The sequence below is a fragment of the Rhinopithecus bieti genome, unplaced genomic scaffold, assembly GCF_001698545.2.
Source record: "Rhinopithecus bieti isolate Rb0 unplaced genomic scaffold, ASM169854v2 scaffold_21542, whole genome shotgun sequence".
Lineage (NCBI taxonomy): Eukaryota > Metazoa > Chordata > Mammalia > Primates > Cercopithecidae > Rhinopithecus > Rhinopithecus bieti.
This window is the reverse complement of record NW_016810483.1, coordinates 972,203-990,246: the sequence shown is the minus strand read 5'-3', so window position 1 is coordinate 990,246 and position 18,044 is coordinate 972,203. Positions and strand designations below refer to the sequence as shown.

General features: G+C 40.2%; 1 protein-coding gene across 1 annotated transcript in view; it reads right to left on the bottom strand.

The window, feature by feature from the left end:
- Positions 1 to 2,263: 2,263 nt before the first annotated feature.
- Positions 2,264 to 18,044, bottom strand: part of RYBP (RING1 and YY1 binding protein) — a 100,028-nt gene continuing 84,247 nt past the window's right edge. The window contains exons 4-6 of the mRNA XM_017892154.1: positions 6,818 to 6,994; positions 6,613 to 6,711; positions 2,264 to 6,291 (exon numbers count right to left, since the gene is read on the bottom strand). Coding sequence (XP_017747643.1) covers positions 6,039 to 6,291; positions 6,613 to 6,711; positions 6,818 to 6,994 — 529 coding nt within the window. The 3' untranslated portion in view covers positions 2,264 to 6,038. The remainder of the gene's footprint in view (positions 6,292 to 6,612; positions 6,712 to 6,817; positions 6,995 to 18,044) is intronic.

The window sequence follows — 18,044 nt, the reverse complement described above, 5'->3', positions numbered from 1 at the left end:
CTACTCTGCTATTTGAGAGCCCCGGGTTGACAGAACCAGTGGGACAACTTGGGCAAGTAGCTCCTGGTCTGGCCTGTAGGATAAGACACTGGCAGGCCTTCAGGTCTGGGGTTCAGAACTGCATTTAAAGTTACAGTGCTCAATACTGGCCTCCCTAAGAATCCCCTGGTCTGTCCCTGTTTTCAACTGGAAGTTGAACTCTTTGAAGAGTTGGGTGCTGGATATTTAGTTTTCTTCCTTCCTGACTCCTCCAAGCCTTTCAGCTGGCCTTCTTGGATTCATGCAGTTCCACAATTGAAGCGTTGATTAAAAACGGCCTTGAAGAGTTTCCCAGTTCTTTGGGGTGGGTTTCGTCCAGGGAAGGACTGGCAAATGGGTTGCACTTCAGGAAGACATGCTAACAATGAGCTCTAATGAGGATTCTGAGTCTGGATTCAGCTGGAAAGAAGCACTGTGACTGATTAGTGATGTCTGGCACAAGCTGGAGGTGGGTAGGGGGACAGTTGGGGTCAGCGTCACTCCAGGTCTAGGTCAAGAGCACGGGTAGAAATGGGTCAATTTCAGCCTGTGCCCTCCCCTCCACAAATTCTTCCCTGTTATAACCAGCACTGCACTGATGCACAATTGGGACTGTATAAATGCTTAGGGACTGGATGCCTTGTAGTGAGCCCCCACCCAGCCTTGTAGTTAATGCCTGGAGAGAGGCACTATCAGGCAGAACATCACATCTGCATATCTACCTTCACTCCCCAGGCTTCCAGACACATCCTAGGATCCTGTCTCGGAAAATCAGAGCCCTCCTGCAGTATCTAGTTGTCTATGTCCGTTGTACTTTCCTGACAGAAGCCCTAAAGACAGGCCGTGGGCTTCCTTCCGTGGTTAGCAAACAACTTTCTCAGGAGTTTTGATCCTAACACAAAGATTGCTCTAACCTTCCTTGCTATGGTTTGAAGGTTAGGAGTGGCCTTCCAGAACCACTGGGAGGTCAGGGGCGTGGACGTCCCTTAAGTTCTCTTCACTGCCCAAGGTGGAGTCTGGCTGGTTTCCATTTCCACATTGCATGGCTATGAAATCAGAGAGCACAAGCCTCAGATTGCTGGCTGAAGTCGCCACTCCACCCTTGATCAAGAATAATTGAGCAAGAGCTGCTTCCATGATCCTGTCACACTCTATCCATGAGATTTCTCAATAGGGGGTCTGGACACTTGGTGTTAACACTAGAGTTTGGCTGAGGACTAGAGAAAACCTTTTTGCCTCCCTTTCCGTCCACACAACTGGTAAGAAACTGCTCTTCCTTGTGCCTCCCCCTGTAAAGGCCAAGTGCTTGCTTTGGCCCACACCTGGTATGGGAGACAATTCCCATCCTCCGCCAAAGGGTGGTACCAGTGCCACCAGCAGTGGGGACCCTCACAGTGAACTCCTCAGGCACAAAAGCAAGCAGAGGGGCACGGGGCTAGCAGATTGCACATGTGTATCCAAAATGCCCTATGAGAAACATCAGAGACCCCCTCCAATCCCTGTCCTTCAACCCTTCCAGATCCTTTCCAAGACTTTTGAGGGGCCAAACTTGGGTCATGTTCAGTATTAAAAAATGAGGACGAAGAACAGAACTTGTTTTATCAAAACAGACCCATTTTTCAGCTCAACATCCTGCGTTATCTACACTCTTTTCCTTCCGGCGCTAGTTCAGGTGGAGACCCAGGACAAAATAATCAGGGATGGATCTTGACGTGTTTTAAGTGGTTTCTTAATTCTTTGGAAGGTTCTAGACTGGTGTGCCTCAGCACCTGCAGCAGCAGGCAGGAGTCTCCCTAGCATGGGGCAGTAAGTGAGCTTGTGTGGCTTTTAGGTTAGTAACACACTTTATTCACATCTCTGAGACAGAGTTGACCTAACTCCAGGTTGGCCAGAAACAGGGGTTGTCTTCTGAGGATTTTCAGTCCTCAATTAGCAATTTTTAGCATCATCTCCATTTTCTTTCCTTAAATCCCATTTCCTTCCTTTACATCATTGCAATTTATCTCAAAGGTTACACTTAGGCAGTCCATTTTCTTTCAAATTTTGGTGATTCTTTTGCTCAATTATGTCTTCTTTTGCATCATTGAGGCATGTACTTATGCACCCAGCTACTTCAGCTTCTGATAAACAAGTTCTAAAATACAAAGTGAGCTCCCTATTCACATTGGAAATATTCCACAGGTTAAAAATTAACTATTATTCTAAAGGCTAAAATCTATACACACAAAAATAGAGATTTCCAATGTAAATTTTACTATTTTATTTGTGAAAAAACTACAAGCAGAATTCATAAATAGACATTTCTATTTAAAGCAGGAAAATGATAAAGTGGCTTCTAATAACATAGTCGTGCACATGCCAGTAACAGGAATATATTAACATCTTTTATTTGCTAGACAAAGAGCAGTGTCCAATATAAATTTCCCCCAAAACATTTAAGACCTGTGAATTTTTGACCAGTTCACAAAACCACCAACTGACACCTTAGCATGAAGAAAAAAAACAAACCTAACAGACTGTCAGCTCTAAAGACATTACAGAGCAGAAACTTCCAAAAGCGTTATACAAGCTGTCTTTCTGGGCAAATGAAAAATATAGCTCGTATAATACATTAACAAAAATTCACAAGATAAGATTGTTTTGACATACTTAACAAGCATTCTCTATTTGTCTCCAACAAACAAAGCTAAGGAAATAATGTAACCATCTTTACACAGTAAATTAAGGTTACAAGTCATACACAAGAACAGAACTGCTTGCGCATTAAAAACTGTTCAGCTCCATTGTCATACTCTAAATGTTGGCTCTTAAACCATTTTCGGTTACATACAAGCAAAGGTTATTATATATTCAGCAATTAATAAATTTTCAATAATTTAAGATACGGTAGCTTAAAAAAGTAGACTGAGAATGGTCTTGATAAGGCAGGTGAAACATCTTAGTGGAACTAAACTCACAGAAGCTTCTGCCAATGTTTTTAAATATCCAGATTGAAACTGAAAGGTTTTGATTAGAATATTGTGTGGGTGTCAAGATGTCTTTTTTTTTTTAACTGCATGACTCAAGCAGAGCAAAGTCAGGTAAGCTCTGTGCGCGTGCACACGCACGAGTGTAAAAGATTGCGTGGTATTAAAACAAATGGAAACTTGCAAGCATAACACTGTGCTTTTTGTTTAACCTGCTTTCTGTGCCACTGAATACCAAGTATTTCTGGTCCTCTTTTAATATATATCTTTATAATCTACACTAGTGTTTTTACACGCTGCCTACTAATTGTAGGGCAAACTGCAGACACAGGAAGTTACAGGAATTCCATTTCCAGAATACATGCCTGAGGGATGTCATCAATTTCCAAAATTAAAAGTCTATAAAGTACCTACTACCTCACTACCCAACAGAATACACCACAGCAACTAAAGGGCTGGCCCTATCACATCTGATTGCTTAGATAACTCCCACTGTTAGCTGTGGTTTCTATGAAGATGGTAATTTCATGCCACTTGTTCTAAAGCAATCCTCCCCTTCCTTCACCCCTCCCCATTCTTTAATTTATCACGGAGGCAAAACTGAAAAACCAAAACATTGGCATGAATGAATTAGCAGCCTATGAGTAGCTGGTTAATCAGCTTTTTCCACTAATCTATGGGGTCCAATCACTTTACATGAAACTAGTTTTGAAAAGTACACAGTGTGTCTGAACAAAGTGCATACCAACACTTATTGGTTCAAAAAGCAGTGCAACCTACAGGAGTTTGGTGGCATTTAAGTTTTTTTTTTTTTAAAAGTTAAAACAGCAATTCCTTAAACCTCTGGAAAATAAATATGGCTGACTAATTTACCCTCCCTGAGACCCTTAATAAAAGGAATATTAAAACTTTAGAAGGAATGTCTTTGCAATATCCCACTAATATTAAAATGTGGATTGAAAATTCATAGTCAAATCACTTTGTATTATATATTCTGATGCCTAAAGAAAGCATCTGATTTCCTTTGGTTCATTAATAAATACCTTAAAATGTATTTAAAAGATAAGCGTAGCTTGCATCCCAGACACAAGCATTATTTTAAAAACGGGAGAACATTGTCCATGCATTTGAGAATAGGACCACAGCAACAAATGGCACTGCTTTATAATCTATACCTTTGAGAAAAGAATTTAAATTATGGTACATTAGTGACTACAGAATAGTTTTAATGTAAATGTGAAAGGAACCTTTCCTGTTGGCTACTCAATTCAAGCTGTTAATTTTTTTATTTGTTGCCTCCACAGACAGAAATTACTTCTATTATTAAGCAAACCAGGTTTTTAACACCAAAATGTGGTGCTTCATTACAAATTAGGCTGCCCTCCCGTGAGTCCCTAAACGTCAAATAAAGAGAGGTAACCTCAAATTCTCATGCTTGAAATGTCTCTGAAGTACTACAAACTCTGTATCTAAATGTAAAAGTCAAATAGAAGAGAGACCCCACATCCAAACAAGAGCAAAACAAAAATTTAAAAAATTATTTTAATAAGGAGAGGTGGAATTGTATTAGTGGTCTTCGATTATCATTATTATTATTATTTTTTTTTTTTTGCAAGACAGTAAAAAGAGTGAAGAGAATGAAATAGAACAGTTTATTCAAGCTATCTTTACGTCCAGGAAGAAAAAAGATTACATGCTGCTCGCAGTAAGTACGAGCTTTCCCTGCAACTCTGGCTGCAGGCGCGCAAGCCATTCACCACTGGAGTTCCTACCACAGCAGGAGATTGAGAAACGTCTCCAAACACTGAAAAGCTCCATGTCAGGACTAGATGTGTGGTTGATAACCTTTGTTCAGTAAAACAACTCATAGTAGGTTCTGAGAAGGAAAAACAAAGAATGCTCACAACTGAATCGGTAGAGTGAAGGTTTATGAGACGAAGGGACATGAGGCAAACAAATTTTAATTACAGAAACCACCACTGCAATGTCATGTAGAAACAAGGGACAGCTTCCTGCATGGACCAAAAATACAGTTTATAGACCGTTTCAATCCTAAAACTAAAACAATTTCTAGATTTACCTCAGACATGAGTAGAGGTCTGGAAAATGGAGGATGGAATTCGAGTTACAGAATACCATATTTTCATGAGTACTTATGTAAGAACAGCAAATGATAACATGTAACCATAATTTACACGAATACTTGGCATTCTGGAGCTAGTTTAGTTACTTCTGAATGATCAAAGCCCTCCCCAACTAAACCACTTGTGATTTGTCAGTTATTCCATTGCAAATGCAGGCTATCTGGAGCAGTCTTTAAATTTGAGATCACATTGTTTAAAAAATATATATTTTTATGTCGTCCAGTATTCTTTAGACAGATGAGAGAGTCAAGTTCCCACATGGATTGGAACATACTTCATGTAAGACTGATTTTAGTTAAATTTCAGCACTTTCATAGAAGGGACTGTCCCAGATCTGTAACTGTTCAATGTTGTATTCACTTCACAGTGTATCAAGCACCAGCGTTGCCATGGATTGGTTTCAAATAACCCTTTATATATAATTTTATATTTATATATATATAGTTATATCAAAACTGATAGTACATAGTATAACTGGAAGAAAGAACTAAACTTAAAAGGATATGCTGAAAGGATGGAGTTTGTGAACACAATAAATAAAAGTTCCCTCCCCTCCCAACCCTCCCCTGCAACAAAACAAAACAAAACCAGTTGTAATGTACATGGAAAATTGTGCACAGCAGATTTTTTTTTTTTTTTTTATAAAAGTAGATTCAGGAGCACATCCAATTATAAATGATTGTTAGGAAAATCATATAAAACAATGGAATACATAAAAGTGTCAAGAGTAATCGTCAGGGTGCGAAATTCCTTGGTGGCCAGATGCCCATGGCAAGCAGAAATTATCCTGGCAGCATCACTAAGAGGTCGATGTCCACAGAAGATTCTCCAGGGATGCAAGCAGCATGGGCAGGTGGAGGATTTGAATTTCATACCCTGATTCATAGTTTTCACAATTCCATGTGCAATTTCAGAAAGATTCATCATTGACTGCTGACATGTCGCCCTTTGGCGTGGAGGAACGGGAGGAGCCCTTGTCTGTGCTCTCGGACCCCGAGCTGCTCTGGTTCTGCTGTTCTGACCCTGCACTGGAGGTCACTGTGGATGAGGATGTCGATGAGGAGCGAGTCTTTTCCTTAAAGTCTGTGATAATGACGGTGACGTTGCCCACAGTTACTGCCAACTGCTGTGCAGTGCTCCTGTCCACGTTTTTCAGCCGGGGCCTAGAAGGAACACCACAGGGGAAGAGCCAATTAAATAAGTTATGGATCAAAAACAGCTTCTGGCAGAATGTCATCAATACACACAAGACTTCACGACACTGTGGCAATGAATCTGAACTGCCTACCGCACATGCCAAAGCCGACTACAAAGTGTGCTGCTCAGCTTTAGCAATAATCAATCAACAAGCACAGACAGCAAAGTTTGAGACCACTGTAAAATTACTAGCCTACAAACCCAAGGCACAAAACCACCCCAGGTTCATGATTACGATTAAGTAAATCAGAGCGGTAATTTAGTATGTCATTCTAGCTTCCAAGTACCTTGAGGTGTGATTTGTTTCGCTGGTCTTTGTTGTAGCATTTGCAGACTGTATGCTGTTTGCTTCACTAGGAGGATCTTTCAGAATGTCAGACTTTGGTCTAAATGAGGGAGATACAAAACAAACAAACAAAAAACAGGCATTGAGAAGATATCTTGAATTCACTTGCAAAGTAATATCCTGTACTTTGTTAATCAGAAACTTACTTGGTTTTCTTGTTGGTATTTTTCTTGGTAACACTAGGACTAATTTCCTTGTCTTTCTCAGGTTTCTCTTTGTCCTGCTTTTCAACTTTCTCCTTCTTCTCCTTTTTAGGGGGTGGTGGAGTGGCATACTGCTGTGCCACTTGCTGTGCCACCAGCTGAGAATTGATCCGAGGTTTTCTAAAATGTTCAAAAAATATATATCACTATTTGCTTTATAATTTTTTTTTAACATTTGTATCTGGTCTCACAATTCCTTGGGTATTTTATTACTGATATCTGCCAATTCAAAACTAAATTATATGGTACGTGTTATTTCTGCATGATTTTGTATGGATTATTTAGTATGGATACTAAACTTTTCCTTTTTCAAAGGAAATGATACATTCACAAGTGATAACACTAACATACACATCCCTGTGCAGTAAAATAGTCTTTGAGCCAATAAAACATGACAGTGTTTCTAAAAGTGCTGAGAACACTACTTCTTTCAAGCCGTCAAGATTATACTGACTGACAGCTTTCAAATACTCCTGCTGCAGAGGGTTAATCTCATTTTATTAAATGGACACGAGTAATCCCTTGAAAAGAGAATGAAATTAGAAGTGTGACATTCACTCCTCAATCTAATTATTCCAACTTGTTCTGCTCCCCTGCAGCTCTGTGATTGGCACAGACAACATATATAGAGCAATAAAGATAACTATAGCTCATACTAGCTCCCAAGGGAGTGAAGACTGAAAGTCACTGTAAAAAAAACTTACACAAGTGACACATTCATTGTGCCATAAACCATTATGTCTGTGCCAATCTCCAACTGACACTGGCTCTTAGCACTATTGTTCACAAATTCTAAGAGATGCCAAACACTTTCACAATGCATGACCATTCACAGCCCTAAATGAGAAAGGGAGACAGGAATGCCTATGCTTTATTTCTACATAATATTAATTCTCCAAGACATTCCCATCTAGATAGACACTTACAATATAATAAACTTTCCAAGTTTAAGATGGAAAACAAATATAGAAATGGTTCATTAACAAAGTAAAACAACTGGCTGCCACAATGTAACAGTCTCCTTCAGATCGGATAGCTCCCTCTCCAATTCCCCAGGAGAAAAATAACTGGACAAACCAAGTCTGACTCATCAATAGGAGAGTCAGTGGTGGAGGATTAGAAAACAAAAACCTAAAAACAAAACCCAAAACAAAGCTGCTGCATTCTTACCTAACGCTGCTATTCTTTTTTGTTTGTTTTGAGGTGGAGTCTCACTCTGTTGCCCAGAGTGGAGTGCAGTGGCATGATCTTGGCTCACTAAAACCTCCACTTTCCAGGTTCGAGCGATTCTCCTGACTCAGCCTCCTGAGCAGCTTGGTTGGATTACACGTGCCTGCCACTATGCCTGGCTAATTTTTGTATTTTTAGTAAAGACGGGGTTTCACCAAACTGTTGGCCAGGCTGGTCTCGAACTCCTGATCCACCCAACTCAGCCTCCCAAAGTGCTGGGGTAATACAGGCGTGAACCACCGCGCCTGGCCAATTTTGCTATTCTTTACCAGGAAACAAAATGAGAGCCACTAGGTACATGACATGCTGGCTCCCTAAGCCAAGTGTGGTTACTGGAGCACCCCTTGGGCAGTGGCTATGATATAGCTGACAGGGGCCACAGGACAGGTGGGGACAGATGCTTATGCCATGACAGTATCACAGTTAATCTGAGCATTGAAGGAACTGGTTATATTCTCAGTGTTTCAGTACTGGTCATGACTTTGCAAGAAAACACTGTGAAAAAGGAGCAAGCTCAGAGCAAGCTTACCACTGGTCTCTAGCAATACAAGTTTTGGTCATGGGATGGCATACCACGAAACCTTGTATTACCTGAGCCTGGATCACAAGTGACAAGGGATTCAAACACATGTGAAAGCACCCTGGAGAAGGGGCATGTACTTACTCTAAGCCCCTCTCTTCCAAGAAACACACAGGACCCCCTAGGTGAAAGGTGACTTTCCCTTTTTCACAGATTCTAACAGCAGCAGTAGTCATTCTAACACATTTTACTCCTTTTAAAGAGGAAGCATGATTGTGTTAATACTTAAAAAAATAATGACCACTACAAGACACTGCACATGCACTCACTGGCGACACAGATCAGCTGTCTACAGGGATTACCAAACAGTTTAAATTGGTGCTAAAATAAACTACCATACATTAACCAATATTCAGGTGTTAAAATGAAATACCGTAGCCAGAGTTAATAATGTGAATAAACCATTCAAACTATGAGAAACTACACCCTGATGAAGAAGAGTTTTAATTAAGCCAACATGGGTACTTTACGCCAGAGATATCCGATCCAAGAACAAGAGAGGACACCTGAACACCAATTTAAGACTATCCTAAACACGAGAAGCAAAGGTAAGCCAGGTGCTTGGTCCCAGAGAAATCTCAGCCTAATCACCAGGCCCACCCAATCTGAGACGGAGGAGCCTGCCTTACTCTGGGACAACCTATAAAAGTTGTCACTTACCACGTTACACTGTAACTGTCAATCAACTGTGTACTACTCCATAGCAAAGACCACATTTAATCATCTTTGTCATCATGGCATTAGGCAGTGCTAGGTACTCAATAAAATTATCTACTGGATGAATAAATGAACACCGCAGAGAAAGACAAAGTAAGATGCAAACTGAGAAGAGGGCCCAAGCTTTGGAGATTGAGGTCACTGGTGACTTTTAGGAGAGCAGGCTATGTGGGATCAGGGCGGCAAGAATTAAGAGCCTGAAGGTTGCCAGAGGAAGAGGACAGGAGCTCTTCCTCACCACAGAACTGTGATGCTGAAGTAAGGGATTGCTCTGCTCATTACCCAAGCAAACTGAGGAGGATTTCTGTAGGAAACAGTGTCATGGATGATGCTGTACAATCAAAGAGGGAGAACGATGGAGGGCACGCAAGACAGAGGGGTTAATCATCGGTCAAAGGGAGAGAAAGAACACAAATAAAAGGCCTAGGGAAAGGAATAGGGACACTTTCTACTGAGACATGAGAGGGATGCTAGGTAAAGATAAAGTGACATTTTTACTAGAAAAGAGGACAATCTGAGCAAGTTCTCTCAGTTGGTCTCTCCCTTTCCAGGGAGGCACGCAACACGGCAGAGGTAGTGTAGGGGTCGTGAGCAGAATTTGGAAAAGAGAAATCAGAAAAGAGATTAAATGAACCATGGAGATCAAAAGCAGTGCCTGGTTTGGTGAGTAGCAGGCACTAACAGTATAGGAGAAAAGAGAGCAGGTGATGAACGAGAGAGAAAAGGAAATTTACTTGCATCTCACAAATTACTCTTAATAGCATGAATATAGTATGCCTAAAAGAAGCAGGTCTCCACTACCCAGAGATCATGCTTATCCAAAATGGCTTATTCCCTAAAACATGGCCCATCTGCCAGGAATATTTATTGGCACACTGTAGACAACAGGTAAGGTGCCCTCTGAATGGTTCTGCCACTGATATCATTCAACAGTTCAGCAAATGCACACTCAGAATTCTTCAGTGCATGCAACACAATCTGGTATCTACAGGATGAAGTCTGTATGTACAAAAGGTAAATTTCACCTGTAAGTCCTCTTAAAATGCAACATATAAGCACAACTGGGTGAAAGTCTCACTCGTTCCTAATAAAATGTTTGACTAGTATGATGAAGTGTTTCTCCCTCTGTTGGTCAACAAACCAAAATTTCACAAATGAAAAGGACACAAGACTATTTGGGATCTAGTTATTACCAAGAAAAATGGGGCATCTGCTAAACCACCTGTGTTGTTTGAAAAGTACTGCTGTGTTCCGAATGTCCTGTGTGCGTCCTTAAGTGACAACCTAACTCTTAAACCATCACTTGCCCCCCACTTCCCCACCCAAATCCCTCAACAACAGGTAAGCATTTATCATCTTAACTAGTGCAACTGCTTTTTCAAACTAGTTCTCCCAACAAATGACACAGTACTCCTAGAGTTGGGGAGCAGGGGATGAGGTAGGGAAATTCACCTTTTGGAAGGCGAAGGAAAAGAAAAATACAAGGGCCACCAGGCTGAGCCCTCCCATATAAAGATGCTAGCTACATTGTCAGAGATGTTCTGGCGGCTCTTGCAATCTGTCCCCTTCCCCACTTCTAGACTAATACTCTCTTCGCTGCATGGCAAGTGGAAGAATGAGAAAGTCCAATTTTCCATTCAGAGCTATGCACACTCCCACACTCCACTCCTGGGATGCTGTGCCAGGCTCTCCAGGTTAAACATTACAAATGTACCTAACATGGGAGAGAGGCAGAACCTTTTCAAAGCTATCACAGGACAGGCACATCAAGAAGTCAGAGTCAGCACAACATGCCCTCAAGGAGGAATTGTCATCTCCATTTTACAAATTAGGAAGACTGAGGAGCAGAAAGAGTAAGAAATTCATCCAAGGTTCAGCTCCATCTGGACTCTTCATGGACTCCTCTTATCTTCAAGTATCCTTGAACACTCTACAATTATGCCTTTGAAGAGCGCAGCCTGGCGTGCGTTTGTCAGGGGTGGCAATGTGAGATGAAAAGGGTGATGAGGGTACTAGGGACTGAAAAACTCAGGTCCAAGTTACCGTTTAGCTAGACTCCTCCCTGAGAACAGCACTGCCACCTTTGTTAGCCTCACCATGCCTTACTCTGGCAAGAAGGGGACTACTTGGTTGTCCTTAAGAAAAAAGAAGGGGGCAGGGGAACAGGCAAGACTGTTTTCCTTGCTTTCCACTGCCTTTGGAACATTCTCTGTATGGAATGAACCCATATTATGATACTTAACACTGCTGATCGGTGAGAAACAGTGACTTCCCACAAATTCACATTGCTTAATGAAGTCTTCTAAGTGTCATACAACACACTGTAAATAGCACTCATTTAATGGGCAAAACTTTCAACATGTTGTGGCAAGTCACTTCTTCAATACGAAGCTGACAGCTTAGTCTCCGAGATTATTCAAGTTTCCCCAACGAACCTTAAACAAGCAGGTAAGCAGTAAATGTTAGATCAGAGCCCATGGCCTACAACTTTTGGTGTCTAAGTCTCAAATTAAAACCAATCAATCACCACCACCAGCACTACCAATCTCCAAAACAAAACAAAACAAAAATGACCAGAGATTCAAGATAGTAAACAGTTTCCCTCATAAATTTAGCAAACAAGCTTTTTGTGTCTTCTTCACGACTGTATTTTCTTATGAAAAGGGTGTCTTCTTGAAATATTTTACAGGTTTATTGTTGCCATTTTAGTAGCATATAAATGAAAATGTGCAATGAAACTACAATAATACACATCATCAGGAAAATATTTATTTGCATTTAAGTAGCTAACATTTCAGAAGAGTCCATCCTATAAAAAGTGAAGCAGATCTTTATTTGGGGCATCCTTAGTGTCTGGAAAGGAAAAACTTCAGAGAGTTCAAATGTACACAACCACAAATGAGAACAGAAAACAAGACACCTTTTCTGGATTGCTTTGGTATGCGTACTGATACCACTTTCAGGGAGCACAGGTAAAACAGTTATTTTTTAAAGAGGCATTTCCCCTGTGTACTACTCTTTTCCTTTTCCTCTTGTGCAACGTGAGATCTTACTGCTCATTTCTCACATACTTCTCTGGATCTCAGCTACCACAACAAGCAAGGAGATGAAAAAGCCATCTTGTGATTCAGGCAATAAAGAGCAAGAAGAGTCTCTAATAAATTGCATCCTTTCCTTGATTATGTGTCCAGCCTTTCATAAACTACCAACCATGTGTCCATTTTGCTCACTTTCCGAATTCCACCTGGCATTTCACTTCTCAATTAAAATACCCACGGGTTGTGGAATTAAGACAATAAACCCATCCATCTCAAACAAAAGGTACTTTACAATTAACACAGTTCCTTACAGCCTACAAAATGCCTTCATCAAATCAGCTTACATCGAGCCCTTGAGTTCTTTGTATGCTGCTTTTATGTTCCCCCTAACCCTTCCTTGCTTTGGCAATCTATTAGTCTAAGAATTAGCAGCTTCAAGAATTTAACAACTCTGGGCAAGTCTCTCCACTGAATGCACCCTTTATCAGGATTCTTTATGATAGGTCACATTATGATACTGTAATTAGCCTTCTCACATGACCTGTTTTCCTGTCCCTACATCCAGAAGGTCATATACATGTACACTGTACAGACACACACATGTGGACTGGGTTGGCTAGGACAGATTTTACCCCATCCAATAATGACTGGATTTTTATATTACTGATGTCCCAAAATGCATATATCCCACCTTGGAACCTACCAAAGTATACAACTCAGCTGTTATTCTGTAACACCTGCCGACTAAAACATTCTGAAAACAAAATAGGAATGGTAGTAAAATCCAACTGCAGGAAACTAGGTGGGTCACATGTGTGAAAATGCTTTATAAACTGCATACAAGTTTTTTTTCTTCTTTGCAAAAGTACCTTGTTAAAGCCATACTGAGGCTAAATCTTTGTCTGGACTTGTCTAAGATAACGTATTCCAAGTTTTAAATAACCAAATTGCAAATATGTTTGTGGAATACAATCTATGTTTAAGTTGGGCAACATATATATTTACTTCTAAGGAAAGCAGTGTTAAAGTGTGAAAGCATTGGAGTTGTTTTATCCCAATAGCACTGTCCAGTAAACGCTACTGGTCTCTGGCTTTGATGATTAATACAATTTGTTTTCTGTTCACTTAACCCATATACTCTGTTCTATTATATTTTTTATATACCAAGGAACCTATATGACCTCATGACTTGACTGAAGCCAACCATCATTATAATATGGGTAATTAAAAACTCAACTGTCACTTTACCAAGATCATATGTTTCAGGAGATTATTAATTTCCCTCTGCTTCCCAAACAGTATTTTTTTGGCAGTTCTTTTGTCTCTTAAATAGTACTTTCCTCTTTCATGTAAACACTTTTCTTCCATTTCTCAAATCCTTTGGCCCATCTACAAGGAGCTACTAAGTGACCTGAAGGGGGTCCTAGTCCCATTCTAGGTTACTCTTTCCCACATACATCCTCGACTCAAGAGAATCACTCTGCTCTGTATCAGAAAATTAAAAATTTCCCTCAAATTTAATCCTATCAAAATTTCACAACTCAAGTCATCCCCTTTCTTCCTGATCTCTCCTTCCGTCATCTTCACAGGTAAAAGGGAAACAGAGTACTATAAAGGAAGAGTCTAGACTTTGGAGTTAAGACAGCCTCTGGACTTTATCCAGACCTGCTACTGAGCTTAGGTAAATTACCTGAAATGAGAACAAGGCCACACCTACTTTCATAGGGCTGAGGTCAGGATGAAATGAGGATGAAATCAGGTACCATTCACTTAGCTCTTTGTAACAGGACATGTAGATAGATAATCCACAAGATAACTCCCTGTAAAAATAATACATACATTCCAAAACACTACTTTTCCAGTCGTAGATGTGTCTGCCACCCTTCTTCAGATACTGGAAGGCAAGTGGAAAGATTTACAAGTGAAAGAAGCTGGTAAGTCTGCCCTGGGAAATGGTTCTAGAGACATAAATCCTTCGCATATGTTAGCATCCTAAAGTTAATTATGCTGTCTAACAGCAACAGCAGCACTAAGGAGCCTCACCAACATAGCTGCCAGTTTTTCTGCATATTTCAGAGAGAATTCTGGTTTTGCAGAAATCCCTTTTAAAAGAGGATGCCTTTAGGGAAGGCCACTGAACTTCAATTGTACAATATCCACACATGGTGTTACACAAACTCTCACCAGATACAGCTTGGTTAGAAACAACTGGCTCCAACACGACTAACAAGTATCTTTACCGTAATAAACAGCAGATTCTGAAATGTTCTCCTTCACCTTAAATTTTCATTTTGGATATTAAAATGTCTCTTATGCCCTGAAAACAGACTTTCACCTGAGCACCAACAGGTGAAAATACCATAACTTTTCTGCAACTCAGGAACATATATTCAATAAATAAAAGAGCTAAAAGTGGTTCTGATTTTGGAAACAAAAGACCTATTTTATAAATCAATCTGGCAGCAACACACAGTTATCTCAGCCCAGTGGGCCTCAAAGTGTTGATTCAGACTCTTGGGTGTCCACAAGATCCTTTCAGGAGGATCTACGAGACAAAACTATTTTCATAATAATTTTAAAACATTACTTGCCTTCTCACTTTCTTTCCTTCAAGAGTTTACAATAGAGCTTTCCAAAGCAATGACATCTGCCATCACTGGTCTGAGAGTTTGTATATTTTCATGTTTTAAACATTTCTTAGTTTTAATTTCTGATATGGGAAGTATCTATACATATAACTAAGATGAACAAAAGCTCCTTGGGGTCATTAATACTCTTACGAAACCTAAGAGATCTTCTGACCAAAACGCTTGCGAACGGCCACCGCAGCACCATGCCAAATATTGGACTGCGCAACTTTACCGCACCACAGGTAAAGAAAGAGACAGTCTTGAGAAGGCAACTTCTCAGGCTTAAATTTTTCCTCAAAAAAAAAAAGTGAAAAGCAGCATTGACTCCAATTGCTGGAAACATTTTGAAAATAAAGAAAAATCTTAAACTTATTTAACACTAGAACAACTTTCTAAAAGTGGGCTTCAAGTATTTAAGTCATAGACTATAAAGCTGGCTTCCTTCCATTTCCTCTCTCCTGTGGTGCCTATAACAGAATTTTATTTGTGGTTATTCAAATATTTTAAGTAAATGTCCCATAATAAATAGTCCCTTTAGCTCTCCCTCAGCCCTTCTCCAAAGAACATGCCCACTAACAAAGAATGTGTTAGTTCAATGTATCATGTAAAGAAAAGCATTTCCTAAATCATTTTGAAAATGGACTTCTGTTGGAAAATGGCTACATTTCTTTTTGATACCTCCATTCCATATTTTCAACATAAACTTTCTTCTATGGTAAAAGATTTTTTTTGCTTGCTGATCATCTGGTTTAGTAGTGTTGCAGGATCACTGTCCCATCTGAGGCAGTGTGAGCACCACAGCAGCTGCTGGTACTACAACTACAGGGCGAGGTAGAGGCAACCTTCTCCTCATCTGAGTCCCTGGAAGGAGCAAAAGCCTACGTGGACATCCAACCCTACTCTCTGTGTCAGAGATGTAACATTTCTTGTGCCATCTCCTCTCGCATCTCAACTCTTATCTTCGGCATTCTGGTTTATGCCACCTCCTCTCCATCTCAGTTTCACCTTTAGCATTTTGACTTACGTTTTTAAACTCATGCAACAGACTTCTCCCAGTGCCTAGTAAATGCAGAGGCACGGTGCTGTGCATTCTGGATGTGTGTGGATACATGCTCATTTTCCAACTGGCCAACTGAGATATAACACAAGAGATTCCAACAGCCCAGACCTCTGGTGAGGACCTTTGTCTTACATGGGGTCTCCCCTGTCACACAAGCTGGGACACAGTCCTTTAGAGGAAGAGATATCTAGACCTCCCCCTTTTTGCTTTCATATTATCTTGGAACCCTAAGTCTGTGACTTTGGATAAGTTAGATAATCTCTCCAAACTTCAATTTCTTTGTTGACAAAAAGATTACAGTAAGTGATCTATAAGGTTCCTTTAGCTCAGACACTTGTATTGAGTATTTAATAAAGACAACTAAATAAAGTATTTGTTCTTGAGGTGCAGGCAAGTTCGCAGTTTATGTTCTTAGTAACTCATGCAAGTTAGAAATAAACATCATGCTTTTACAAACCTTCTACAAACTACATACTGTTGGTTTAGTGACTTAGACATGACTGTTCCTTCTCCCCCACCAAAAAAGATACACAAAAGTACCTTCTAAACCATGTCTATGATGAAGATGAATCCCAGAAACTAAGAATCTCTAAGCAAACGCCATTTTCAGATGCAAATAAATGTGACAAATCAAGTCTTTCTCCAAGAAACATTACACTAAAGCAATCCAATCTGCTCTGCAAATTACTTCAAAGCTGTCAAAGATCCTATTTAAAATGCATTTAATGATTCTGAAATTACAGTTCATGTCACAAACATGGGTACTTGCAAAACACAAAAGAATCAGTAACTTATCAAAGAAATAAGCTATTAGATAAGCCACAGTCTAACAAATATTTAACTAGTTGCCCTCCTCAGGTGTTAGTTTCCTCACCTATCAAATTAAGATTCCAACTAACCTAAGGTAAATTTTAAGGTTTCCCTCAAATCTAACCTTTAAAACAAAACAAAAACTTAAATAATACAAAATAACAGCCCTGACAAATTCATTCATGGTCAAGAGATCTATTATAATTACTGGTTATTAAAACTTTATTGGTTTCAATACTTTACAATTTTATTACCGGTTATTAAAAATTACATTACTGGTTATTAAAAACTTTCTTGAAGCCCATTATCACTTCAGAAGAGTCTCAACACTTCACTAACTACAGTGTTCACAATCTGAGCATTATTCCTTATTTTGGGCCCCATAATTCTTTGTTGTGGGGGCTGTGCTATGCATTGGCGAATGTTTAGCAGCCCATTAGATGCCAGCAGTACCACTGTCTCTCAAGTTATGACACCCAAATTTGCTTCTAGACATTGCCAAATGTTCCCCAGAGGAAAACAAATCACTCCCAGGTGAGCATCACTGGTCTACTGTCTAACCTTAAGTACAGGAATACAATATAAGGGAGTAGAAACTTTTGCAAATATGGGAGGGCAATCTAGAACAAAGAGAACTTCTCTTGTGCAGTTTTATCAAAAGATGCCTGCACAAGACATCTGCAATGTGTTCACTGTTCTGATTGGTAGGGGCTATAAAAGGGTAGGACATAGGTAGAGGAATCCCAAGAACACTGAGTATACTGATACTAGATTATCTCTGTATTCAGACGTGTGATCACTCTTCTCCCGCCAGATGGAAAGACAATTTGATGGTCTCTATACAATTACAACTCTGGGCCGGGCGCGGTGGCTCAAGCCTGTAATCCCAGCACTTTGGGAGGCCGAGATGGGCGGATCACGAGGTCAGGAGATAAGAGACCATCCTGGCTAACATGGTGAAACCCCGTCTCTACTAAAAAATACAAAAAACTAGCCGGGCGAGGTGGTGGGCGCCTGTAGTCCCAGCTACCCGGTAGGCTGAGGCAGGAGAATGGCGTGAACCCGGGAGGCGGAGCTTGCAGTGAGCTGAGATCTGGCCACTGCA